Source organism: Molossus molossus, unplaced genomic scaffold (assembly GCF_014108415.1).
Source record: "Molossus molossus isolate mMolMol1 unplaced genomic scaffold, mMolMol1.p scaffold_m16_p_6, whole genome shotgun sequence".
In the NCBI taxonomy this organism is placed as follows: Eukaryota; Metazoa; Chordata; class Mammalia; order Chiroptera; family Molossidae; genus Molossus; species Molossus molossus.
The window spans coordinates 98,283,939-98,296,868 of record NW_023425399.1 but is presented as its reverse complement, the minus strand read 5'-3'; the positions used below and the strand labels follow the sequence as shown (position 1 = coordinate 98,296,868).

At 47.5% G+C, this 12,930-nt stretch overlaps 1 protein-coding gene across 4 annotated transcripts in view; it reads right to left on the bottom strand.

Annotated features, from left to right (window-relative positions):
- CTIF (cap binding complex dependent translation initiation factor) overlaps positions 1-12,930 on the bottom strand; it is a 250,086-nt gene that overhangs the window by 33,534 nt on the left and 203,622 nt on the right. For all 4 annotated transcript variants that reach the window (XM_036244763.1, XM_036244764.1, XM_036244765.1 and 1 more), the window contains one exon: positions 2,680-2,835. In XM_036244763.1, coding sequence (XP_036100656.1) covers positions 2,680-2,835 — 156 coding nt within the window. The remainder of the gene's footprint in view (positions 1-2,679; positions 2,836-12,930) is intronic.

Here is a 12,930-nt window from a genome sequence, read left to right as displayed (position 1 = left end):
CAGGACCCGGTATGAGTATGCGTACGCGATAAGGCAGGGGAGGCAGCAACTGACGAATCATTCAGGTGTCTGTCTCCTGATTTCTGGGAAAGTCATAGGTTTTCCTAAGGGACTGATAAGATCCCAGGGCACACCTTTCTGTCTCAACCTTTTCTGAAGGTCCTTTTAGGGAAGTTGAGTTCTCCATTAGAAAGAGCCCAGGGCTGGGAATTCAGGAGCCCCAGGCCAGGTCCAGCATAGACTGGTTATGTCCCTGGAAGGGCATTCAGCCCCCAAGCTCCTTTAAGATTGGGCATGTGCCCAGGCCCCAAGTCAGACTGGGAGACAACCAGCTCTCAGAGAGCCACCCAGCCCTAGAGCAAGTCCCCTGGGCATTTCCTTCCTAATTCCAACTGCCCCAGTGCACACAGCACCCTCTCCACACCACGGTCTTCCTCCTTCCAAACCCTGCAGACCACGCAGCATGATCCCTCTTTACCAATGAGGAACTGAGGCTCAGAGCAGGCAAACTCTTCCTCAAGACAGCACAGCTAGATAAAGGAAGAGGCAGGATTTGAACCCACGGCTGACGCTCTTGAACCACCTCACCATGGGGCCTCAAGCAGATGGCGTGGAACATGAGCTCTGGTTTCCTCTTTTAAGAAATGGTGGAAGCCACAGATGATTCATCTACCCTTCCAGGTTACCATGAGTATGGCAGAAGTTTGTGTTTGCGACACCGTCCCAGAATTTAACGCATCAAACAAGCAGGCACTGGAGGAGGGTCTGTTTCTTGTCTGTGCAGACCTCCTGGCACCTTCCCGATCTTACCCCAGAACATCTGTGCTGCCTCAGGTGGTGTTAGAAGTGTCCCGATAGCCAGGGCCAGTGCTCAGCCCTGCTCCCTGCTCGACACCAGGAGGTGCCCAGATCACACAGAGGGAACGTGTTGGGACAATCCAAGTCACTGCCCTAGAAAGAGCTGCTTTCTGACTTAAGATGGGTTGTCAGGGGCTCACGGCACTCAGGCAGGGATGGGAGGACCTCAGGAGGCCTTCTGGGCCAGCCTCCTGCCTCCAAGAGGGTGGCCTTCAAAGCATCCCCAAAGGGATACAAAAAGCGAAACTACAGCCTCTCCTGGTGCTGCATTCTGAGCCTAAGACACTTTGAGAGGGAAATAAAGTTGGGAGAGGTCATTGTCTGAATCTGAGAAACAAGTCAGAATTCAAGTGCATTTGCTAAGAAAATGTTTGGCCCTGTGGGGTGGCAGAGGCTTCGGGTTTCAGGGGCGCCCAGGGGAGCCTGTGTGCTCTGCTTCCTGGGATCCATGGTCTGGAATGGGCACCCTGTTTCCCTCTAAAAGGATGCTTCAGAAACAGCTGCAGACACCCCTCCTTTCTTTTAAATTGCTCTACTACCTTTCTTCCCAAAACACAAAACTGCCCTTTGACCCCACACCTCCCCTTTAGCTGACAAGTTCCCTTTTACAGAAACACTTCTCCGAAGACCGGTCCAGCTTAGGTCCTCACCCCCACCAACTCCTGAGTGTGGCCCGGTGTGGCCCGTGCTCAGTCCACTGACACCACGGCCCCCTGACCTCCTTGTTGCTAGACCCAGGCCACTTTTCTGTCCTGGTTTTATCGGTTCCTCTTTAGGTCCTGGGACCTGCTGCTGGGGTGGAGGGTACAGCACGTGTGAAGTGGGCTGAGCCCCATGCCCAGGAGGGAGTACTGTGATGATTCTCATACGCTCCTGGAACCTTCCCTGACCCACGCCTCCTGCCTCCGGTCACTCCTCCACCGCCTCCTCGCTGGCTCCTGTCCTCCCTCCATCTGCACACTCTCCCTGGATGACCCCATCTGGTCCCCAGCCTGAGCACCAGACACATATCAACACTTCCTACAGCGCTCAGTCCGTGTCCCCAGGATGACCTCTTCCTGATCTCCACACACTTCTACCTGAGCAACTATGTGACAACTCCCTGCGAGGACCAGCAGGTCACCCCGACTCAAACGCCGACGCCTGCTTTTCACTCCCGCTCTCTTCTCCTCCAGACTCCCCACCCCAGACAGCGCTGCCACCAGGCTGGTGGACAGGAGCAGACACCCGTCTCCCCTCGCTCTAGCTCACGTCAGCAGGTTCTGTTGGTACTAACTCAAAATATAACTGGAAAGAAGCCGCCCCCCGTTCTCACTTTCTCAGCCGTGTGCCCAGCCACCAGCCTGGAGGACACCAACAGCCCCGCTAAGCTCCCAGCTTCCACATCTGCCCCGTCCGCCTGGGTGCATGGGAGCAGCCAGGCTGACCTTCCAAAGTGGGTTATGATGCCTGGCAGGGAAAGTCACCCACCGACTTCTTGCTTCTCAAACGTTTCTTGGTTGTTCTTATTTATTCTTTTTCAAAAGCAAATCTTTTTTTTTTTTTTTTTAAATAGTAATTCCATGGTAAACCATCCCAAGATCTATTCATGCAAATAATACGTACTGCAGGCCGTGCCCTAGATTATGAATTAATAATGCCTTCTTATGCAAACTTTTTATGTAAATAAGTAAACACCTGGCTTCAGTACGCAGAAGTGGGGAGGGGGACCCTTCTCTTTCCCAAGCACAATCCCTTTGGAACTGGTACCCCGCACAGCTTTCCTGGTGCCCTGGGCGAGCTCGCCCCGCAGGCCGGCCGCAGGCCAGGCAGGTGTCTTACCTCCCTGAGGCAGGTGTAGATGGGGCAGACGAGCACGCGGAAGGGCTCGCCCGTGCTGCTGCGCATGGTGCCGAACACCTCGCACAGGAAGGTGATGAAGCCCAGCCAGCGCTCCACGTCCTGCTGCTGCAGCTCCTCCCGCACCGTGAAGTCCTTCTGCGGAGGAACAAGAGACGTGTCAGCCTCCGGGGCTGGAGAGGGGCCGGGCACCACCAGCTCTGCTGCAGTGCATACCGGCTAAGGGCCGATCCGGGGTTAACTGGTAAACCCCGTGTTTTCAAGGAGGAGGGGGATGGGTGACCCCTGACTAGAGCATGAATGTTGGGGCTCACTGTGGGCTGTAGGACCACGGTGACCTTTGGCCAGAGCACTTGTTCTTCAGTGTCCCCAGACTGGGGGGTCCCTCAGCCTTCACTCACTGACCCCAATCCTGAAGTGGATGACACCTTCCCCAGAGTCATCACCTCCCCATTCAACTCCCTCTGCTTAAATGCTCTCTCTTTGCTAACCTCCAAATCACGCCCTCCACGTGAGAGAGGGTAACCACAACACTGCCAAGTGTAGGTGGCAGTGGTCCACTGAGGCCCAGCACTGGGGTAGAGACACAACTACAGCCCCTGCCTGCAAGGAAGGGGCCTAGAGGATAGTGAAAACATCATTCATTCATTCATTCATTCATTCTCAAAAGTATCGTTTGTCCTATTGAGAGTCAGCCATTGCATTAAGGCTAAGATAAGACATGTCAAGTCATAGCTATGACCTAAGAGAAGGTATTAAAAGCCACTGGGGGTCCAGGTAGAGAGACGTTGGGAGCTCACATACACTAAGCAAGATAATTTTCATTTTAATTTCAAAGAGAAGAAAAAATTATTTGTGAAGGAAAAAAAAAACAAAAAACAAACCCTAGATTTATTATAAAGGAACAACAATATTGTCGGCCTTTTAATTCTATATTTGATGTTAAAATGCAGAGACACCGAGCCAACATCTTCATATGCTGGAGGATAAAAGAACACACTCTATGAGTGGAAGCGAGAGAAAGAATCTTACATAAGCAAATGTTTTAAAAAATCCCACCCACATGCTTGTCTTGAAAACAAACGAACAAACAAGCTAAATGGTACAGCCGCCATGGAAAACAGTATGGTAATCTCTCAAAAATTAAAAATATAATCACAATATGATCCAACAATTCCATTTCTGTGTATATATCCAGAAGAACTGAAAGCAGGATCTTGAGATATTTGCACACTCCTGTCCATGGCTGCACTATTGACAAGAGCCAAGAGGTGGAAGCAACCCCAGTGTCTGTCAATGGATGAATGATAAAAGTGGTCTGTGCATACAATGGAATATTATTCAGCCTTAAAAAGGAAGGAAATACTGACACCTGCTACAATATGGGTGAACCATGAGGACATTATGCTCAGTGAGTAAGCCAGTCACAAAAGGACAAACATTGCATACTCCAGTAGGTATCTATAGTAGTTAAAATAATAGAAACATAGAGTAGAATGATGGGTGCCAGAGGCTGGGGACAGTGGGCAATGGAGAGTTGCTTAATGGGTTCAAGTTTCAGTTTTTGGCAAGATGAAAAAGTTTTGAAGATGGGTGGCATAGCAATGCGACTCATACTTAACACAAGTAAACTGTACACATATAAATGGTTGAGATGTGGTATATTTTATGTCATGTGTTTTTTTTCTTTTTACCACCATTAAAAATAATTTAAAATTTTAGAAACCTTCTTGAACCCTGGTTGGTGGCTCAGTTGGGTGTGTATAGGAGGCAACTGATGGATGTTTCTCTCTTTCATCAATGTTTCTCTCTCTCTTCCCCTCTCTAAAAATCAATAGAAACATATACTTGGCTGAGGATTTAAAATTTTTTTAGAAACCTTCTTTTTTTTTATTTTTTTATCCTCACCCAAGGACATTTTTCCATTTTTTGTTCAGATAGAGTGGGAGGAAGAGAGAGAGAGACATCGATGTGAAAGGGACACATCGAATGGCTGCCACCCACACGACCCAACCAGGGCTGGGGACAAACTGCAATTAAAGCACTAGTAAAATCAAAGTAGTTTTCAAGATTATAATCATTAAATAAAACAAAAACGTTATTTATATTAATAAAAATATAACTTATAATAGTTAACATAAAACATCACTCACTGAAAACCATAGACTCAAAATACACTTATCAAAAAATAAGACTACTACTACTCCATAAATGATTACATTAACAAAATTTAATTACTTGGATAATTTAAAGAATGTAATTAATAAGACTACATTGAAACCAGCCTCAATGTAAGTTGTGGTTCCACTATAATTTGAAAACCCAGAAATTTTACAGGTTATATACTTGGACCAAGAATTAAGAACAATAATAATTAAAAAAATAGCCCATTACTTGGATGTTTAAAAGATGTTCTCCTGCCTGGCCAGTGTGGCTCAGTGGTTGAGCTTTGAATCATGCACCTAGAGGTCGCCAGTTCGATTCCTGGTCAGAACACAGGCCCAGGTTGTGGGCCAAATCCTCAGTGGGGGGCATGCAGGAGGCAGCCAACTGATCCTCTCTCTCATCAATGTTTCTATCTCTCTCTCTCTCCCTTCCTTTCTCTCTAAAATCAATAAGAAAAAAATTTTTTTTTAAAAAAGGTATTCTCCTAAAGAAAGGTGGAATAGGATGCAATCAAATATATGATAATAGATTATTTAGGAAATAAAGAGCTATAAAACCGCATGGGATACCAATGTCACCCCAATACATTCAATAAAAAGAAAAAAAAAGGAAAAAAAAACTGGTGGGATGTAGTCAAAGCTAAAAGGTAAACTTACACAGGTAAATCTGTATCTTAACTATGCTGGCTATTGAAAAGGGAAGCAAATACATCATTTAAACCCATGCGTCCAACACGACAGCTAATGGCCACGTGGATGACGAGCACTCAGAACGTGGCATCCAAACCGAGATGTGCTGGGAGGTGTGACACAGACACTCGTGTTTGAAGACTTAGTGTAAAAAAAGAATGGAGTATTTCTCATATTTTTAAAATATTGATTACATGTTGAAATGTGGGATGTAGTGGGTGAAGTAAAATATATTATTGAATTCAGCATATACTACAGATAAAGCCAAAAATTAATTAATTAGAAAATAGAGAAAAAAATTATATAAAAAAATCAAGAAATAAAAATAAAATTAGAAATAACAACAAAATATGAAAACAGATATGGAATAGATAAAAAGCATAATAAAAACTGTAACTCTGTGCTGACAGTTTTGGGAAAAAATGATGAAATAGGTGATTAAAAAAATAAATATACCAAACCTTACTAAAAAAAGAAATAAAGAGCCAGAAAAGCCTAAAGATCATAAACCAAAATGAAAGTCCTGAAAGAATTAAGAGGTCTCCACACTTATGATTTTTTTAGGTAAGTGGATTTAAACTTTAAAAAATTAGATAAGTGCTCTGCTCTGTAAACTGATCCAGAACACAGACAAGGATAAGTCTTCCCAGTTCCCATTACCAAACTCTCATAATGATATAAATTACAAATAAGGAAATCTATGGCTAATTTCTCTAATGTGAATAGATATGAAAGTTCTAAATGAAATACCCACAAATAGATCCACTATAACCAAGTAGATTTTTTCCCAGCAAAGGCAAGGATGATTTAGTATCAGGAAATCTATAAACATAATATAGTACCTCAATAGGTCTGATTAAAAAACAGCAGAAACATCCATGACCCTTGGAAGGAGGGAGATAAAATGATTTAACATGATTACATATATGCAAAACCCAAGAGAATTCTCTAATAAAGATTAGAATTAATAAGGGACTTTAGGAACTAATTAATTAATAATAGTATTTAATGCTCTTTTATTGATTTTTTTTTTTTTTTTTTTTAGAGTGAGAGGAAGTGAGAGAGATAGAAACATTGATCGGCTGCCTCCTGCACATCCCACACTGAGGATCGAGCCTGCAACCTGTGCATGTGCCCTGACCAGGAATCGAACTGGGACCTGTCTGTCAGTCCATGGGACGATACTCAATTCACTGAGCCACACCAGCTGGGCAATAATAGTATTTAAATGCAAAATTAATATATAAAAATCAACAGCTTTTCTATGACAGAATTAATTAGTGAGAGATTTTAATGCACAAAAGCTCATTTAGTTAAGCAATATAAATTCTTAAGTAACATTAGGAAATGTACAAGATTTCCATGAAGAAAACTGCAGAAGTGAATAGAGAGATTTAAGAGAAAGTCTTAAGCAAAGAAACACACAGTATTCCTTAGAGGGTAGACAGCATTGTTAAGATGGCAATTCTCCTTGAAATGACTCACAGGTTCAACACCAATTTGTACTCCATATTCCGATGGGAATTTCTGGAAGGAAAAGGGGAATGGAGACTTGAAAATTATTATCCTAAGAGCCACTTGAAAGAGTAGCAGGGGAGATAGCTAAAAATCAAACCAAACAAGATTGCAAAGAGCTATCTTACTTTTCACCTATCCGAAAGCTTTAATAATTAAAAGGGTGTGTAACTGACATAAGAATGGACAGCTAGATCAGATAGCCTAGAAACAAATTTGGCATCCATAAGGGTTCATCGCATGGTCCCTGAAGAACCACAAATCAGCAGCATTACTCACTGAAGCAACGGTGCAGGACAGCTGTCTAAGTATGGAGGGGGGGAGGATAATTTAGAGTCGCCGATCACACTGGGGCCTAAAATGAATTCCAGATGGAATAAAGAGGTAAATGTTAAAAAAAAAAAAAGGACAAACCATGAGACCTTGAAGAAGATTAAATTGAGTATCAAATTTCTGGATGGAGAAGGGTTTTCTACATTAATACAACAGAGAAATGCATCAAAATATTATAAACACTCTCAGAAGGCAATTAATATTCTGGGGAAAATATGTGCCGTAAATATGACAAAGGTTAAGGGTAAAGGGCATTAAAAAATAATTCATATGTCAAAACAGAAATTGCTGATATGTATATGAAAACAAATGAACTAAATCTCAGTAGCAATCAAATGAATGAAAATACCCCCGAGCCCCCCCCCCCCCCGACTGTATTAGCAAAGCTGGAAACTGGTAGTTGTCAATGCAGGAAAGGGTGCAGAGACAGGAACTCTCATATATGGGGAGTGTAAACTGGTATCACGTTCCCGAAAAATCTTAAAATAAGCTTTAAAAGTGTTCTTATTGTTTGGCCCAGTAATTGCACTTCTGGATAATCATCATAAGGAAATAATTAAAAATAACAGGAAAAATAAGCTTAATGCACATAATAATTCAAAAACCTAAGCGTCCAACAATAGGGCAATGATTAAGTAAATGATGATTCATGCACCCACTAAAAGTTCTGTTTGTGAAAAGTCTATAACAGCACGGACCATGGCTATATAATGCTAAGTAAAAGAAGCAAAAGCAAAACTGTAAGTACTGTAAGATCTTATCCATGAATACATTTAAAAAAAAAAAAGATGAGGAATATCCAGTGTCAACAGTAGTTTTTTTCTCAATAGTGGAATTATGGAGGACCTCTATTTTTCAGCTTTTTATTATTTTCTGAATTTCGTTACTCTTCTGTGAACATTTCTTTTTATAATCGGAGAAACAGCTAGTTAAAAAGAAGTTGGCAGGTCGTGAGTCTTTTCCTTAGTTTTCGCGATCAGGGCAGCGGAACTCTTGGAGTGTGTGGCGGTTCTCACTAAAAGGGGCTGTGAGCATGCCAGCCAAGAGGCCACCGAAGCCCAGCCTGTGTGTCTCCTCTGGGCACATACATTGTAGGTTGCCAGCTTTTCCTCTGGAACAAGGAGCTCTTTTCTGCCAACCCAAACCAGCCATCCCCTGGGTCCCCAGCTCTGCTTCAAACCCAGTCTCTTGCATCTAGAACCAGCAAGGGGCCTCAGATTGGTGGCAGCCATTTCAAAGTCTGGTATTTGGCTCCAGCTTCTCATCTGACTGGCAGGCTCCCTCCCAGCAACCCCTAGTGCTGTTCCCCAAACTTTAAGGCTACCATTTAAGCCCTGTTTCCTGCCTAAAACTATTTATTGACGTACTGCTATTTCCTGCACTGGCCACATCAATAAGCCCTGAAAGCCATTCAGTGTCTCAGGTTTCTCAAGGCATTCTGGGAAATTCTTCCCACTCTGGATAACCACATGAACTCTGGCATGATAGAATCCTGTGGTCAAGCCAAAAACAGCTGCATACAGGCAGAGGGGGAAAACACCCCCGCCCCAGAGGAGGCCAGCAGCCCCGGCGGGGAGATGCTGCCCGGAGAGAAGGGAGGGTTAAGGCACAAGGATCACAGTGTATTCTGAAACCTCCTGAAGTCCATGCACGCTGCCGTCCATCCCTGCAAACTCACCATCATTTCCTTCTCCTTCTTTTAAAACAAATGACCAAGGGGACGTTGTCCATCCACACTCCACATCCCTGGTGGCTGGGTTTTTCTGTGCAGAGAGGTGTCTGCTGCCATGGCCCCAGTGGGCAGGAGAAAGCGCATTTTTATTTACTGTGGCAGGAAGTTTCTTTTTCCTTGAGAAGCTGGGATGGGGCGTTAGAGGGACGGGTACTGGGAAGCTGGTCCCAGTCTTTCTTCTCCCAGACCACCGGCTGGAGGGCTTAGAGTATTTGACAGAATTCTTTCCACTAGAAAGAGGAAAGTGACTACCAAATAGACGGTGCTCTCTTTATTTGGACCAAACTCTCCCTTCCGTTAGGTCTCTGCTTCAATGTCAGCTCCTCAGGGAGGCCGCCTCTCTAAAACAGAAGCCCCCGAGCTCAGGATCCAGACCCCACTACATTTTCCTCCTGGCCCTCATCACCTAGACCAGGTCCCATATTTGTTGATGATCTGACTTCACTAGAAAGGAAGTTTCCCCGGCTCAGTGACCATGGGTCTCATCACCATGACCCCTACATGGTACCTGGTTCATAGTAGGTACCATAGTAGGTTCAGTGAACACACGTGGACTGGATGGGTGAACACCCCCTCACAAGCAGTCAGACATCTCTCAGAGGCCCCCCTGCTCAAAGGCAGCAGGTTCCCCCCCTCTTCTTCACCTAAGACTTCAGAGTAGAGAGTTAGGGTGTCTGCCTGGTGCACCCTTTCTTCATTTGTGCCTGTCACTTCACTCTGCAGACATATCCTTCCCACCGACCCTGTGCCCTCCCTGGTCCCAGCTCCAGGGTCCTCCAGGGTCCTCCTGTGGCATTTGTTTCATTTTTGTGGGTAACATTTCTGTCATTGGGTGAGCTTCCTTTTGTTAGTTTCTGTGACTTAGGACCAGAAGAACTGACCAGTGTGACAGCAGGCCTGCCCACTGTGATGAACTAACGGCCCCTGGGCCCCACAGGAGGATGGAAGGGGACCAGGACAGCTGGCTGGGCAGAGCAGAGTCAGGAGAGGAGGAAAGGGCGAAAGGGCGCCCTGGTCAGCGTCTGTCCTGGGCAGTCCTCCTCGGGCAGCAGCCACGGGCCCTGCCTCTCATGCACCCACTCGGGGCAGCATCGTGGAAGGATCGCCCAGGTCTTGGCGTCACTCTGACCAGGTTAGACCGACCTCCTTAGCTTTAAGGGGTGACATGTGCACCGTAGGTGTTTAACAAGGGACAGAGAGACCCCCTGGCTACTGTCTCCTGAGTCAATCTGCCCCCAAAGCCAGCCCCAGACCTGCCCATCCCGTTCTCCTGGCAGGCTGTGTGTGCAGCCCCAGCCACGGGGCGTGCCCGCCAGGCTGGACTCACAGGTGGCCATCACGGCCACAGGGCGGTCACAGCTACCGGTCTTGGCTCAGTCCTGCTGGGCCCTGAGGATTCGGCCCCCTCTTGATTCTGGAACAGCGAGAGTCTGACCGGGAGGCCACTTCTGCGCTGGCTGTGGCTCCCGTCCTGCCTGGAGGAAGAAGGCACCCCAAGGCTGGTGTGAGCATGAGACTGGCTGCTTGCTCTGCTCACTGGGCCCTGCACTGCTCCCTGCCTCTGGGCACGTCCTTCTCCACTTCAGGCTGGATCTCTTCCTGAGTGTCCCTGACCCCACCCTGCCCATGGCCCAGACTCCGACCCACACAATGCCCACGACCTCAGGCTGCTGCTTCACTCTGCTCTGCCCCCGGCACTGTTAGCATTCTCGGCCGAGTGACGGGAATCTTCTCTAACTAGTTTAAGCACACAGGGCCCGAAGCGGCTTATGTGAGGAAGGGGTGAGCCTGTGGACACGGGGGTCCATAGGGCCCAAACAATGATGCCAGGGCTGACCCTGCCCACTCTCGCCTCTGTCTATCTTGGCGTTGTGCATGCTGACCACTTTCTCTCCCGCCACAGATGGCTGTCAGTAGCGCCCAGTCTTCATCATAACTGCTCATGTCAAAGGAAGACAGAACCCCTCTCTCTTTGTGTCCAACCCACAAATCTCACGGAACATTTCTGATTGGCCTTGCTCAGCACACGACCATCCCTCAGGCCAATCATGTGGACCTGGAGATGGGCTTCCCATCTGATTTGCCAGACCCAAGTCATGTGGCCAATTCTGTGGTGAGGCAGGTGGGACCCTGTGACAGATCCCCAGACCACAGGTAGAGACAACAGCTGCCCACTGCAAACACAGACCCTGGCCTGGGACTGTCGGTGTGGCTTCCATGCACCGGACACTCTCCTGAGCTTCCTGTCTAATCCCTTTTGAGTCCGACCAGAAAGAATGAAGAGAGAGTGACATTATGGCGATGATCTTGAATCTGCTCTAATTAATAGCCATGAAACTCATGTCCCAAATGCCAGCCTTTTATTATTAATAAATTAAAAAAAATAAAATCCCTGGGGACAGTCTGTGACTCGTGGTCTGTGGGACTGTGGCTGAGAACACATTCTCCTTGGCCCCGGGCTCCGGTCAAGGGAACACACTATGGCTGGAAACCCCCATCAGCCACTTCCAGTGGAACCCAGACTATTCTGGAGACATTTTCCAAGCTTCCCAGGGTGTGAGCACTCGGAATATTTCTGAGCTGGCAAAACCAGGTCAGGTACGCTCAGCTCTGCGATCCGCGGGGTGTCGCCGGCGCGGCAGCACCGAGATGCAGGGGGACGAAGCCGAGAAGCTGAGCTGAGTCAGTGGGAATTCTGTCTCACACTTATGCTCAGGCACGGGGAGCCAGCAGCTGCTGTGCTGTGGCCTTGGAAAGCCCTCAGAAGCGGCTGAAGTTTACCCTTCTGCCGGAGTAGGAAGAAAGGGCTTCCTGCTGCCTGATGCGTTCAGCATCAGGAAGACACCTACAGGTACCACTTGCCAGGGACAGGTGAGTGGGGACCCCTGAAGTCCTCAGACCTGGGCAGCTCTCAGTGACCACTTAGTTGGCACCCTGGCCTCACCTGCTGCTTGCTTGCTTTTGGTGACTTGAATCCTCTATGCATTTACACGTGCTCTGTCCCCAGGCACTTCCCACAAGCGTCCCCGGCTCTACCCCACACGGACTCTCACACAGGACAAGGTCCAGGGATCTGACCAGCCTTCCGAAGCGGGGAGGGCTGGAACCCAGGTCTCTGATTCTGCTTCTGGTGCTTTTCCCTCCCAGCAAAATACCTGCTACACAGGTGTCGTTTGAGAGGTCCACCTGCAGCCAGGCTAGCTGCCTGCCTCTGCCCTGCGCTTCCCTGTGGGCCCCCAGGTGAGAGAGAGGGCCCAGCTGTCAGCCCTGCAGAACCGGAATTCCTCCTTGCCTGGTGGCCACCCGGCCCGAGTGGCCATGAGCTTGGAGGCAGGTATTCACCAGGGTCTGGCCCTGCACAAGCAGGTCTAACCCATTACACAGAACTCTCTGTGGGGAGGGATGTGTGGTCACTATGGCCTCCGCTCGAGGAGCCGGATGACTACAAAATCAAAGGAACTGTTGCTGCCTGTGCCTCTGTGTCCTTGTCTGTAAAATGGAAAGAGACGACCTGACCTGCACAGGGTCAGCGAGGCGATGGAGTGACGAACAGATGTGAGCGCCTCCCTAAACAGGAAAGGGTTACTACGCCCCATTCTGCAGTTTGCTAAGCAAGGTGGACAGAGGACAAGTGTCCTGCCCGGGCTTTTCCATGTGAGGTCATTGGGAGCTGAAGCCAGAACCCAGCTTTCTGGAGAGTCCTAGATTCTGTTCCCAGTTTCGGCCTGGTCAGGTTCTACCAAGAGGGTCAGGGCACCTCCTCCGGGCAGAAAGCCTGTCTCGGATCCCATTGCTCGT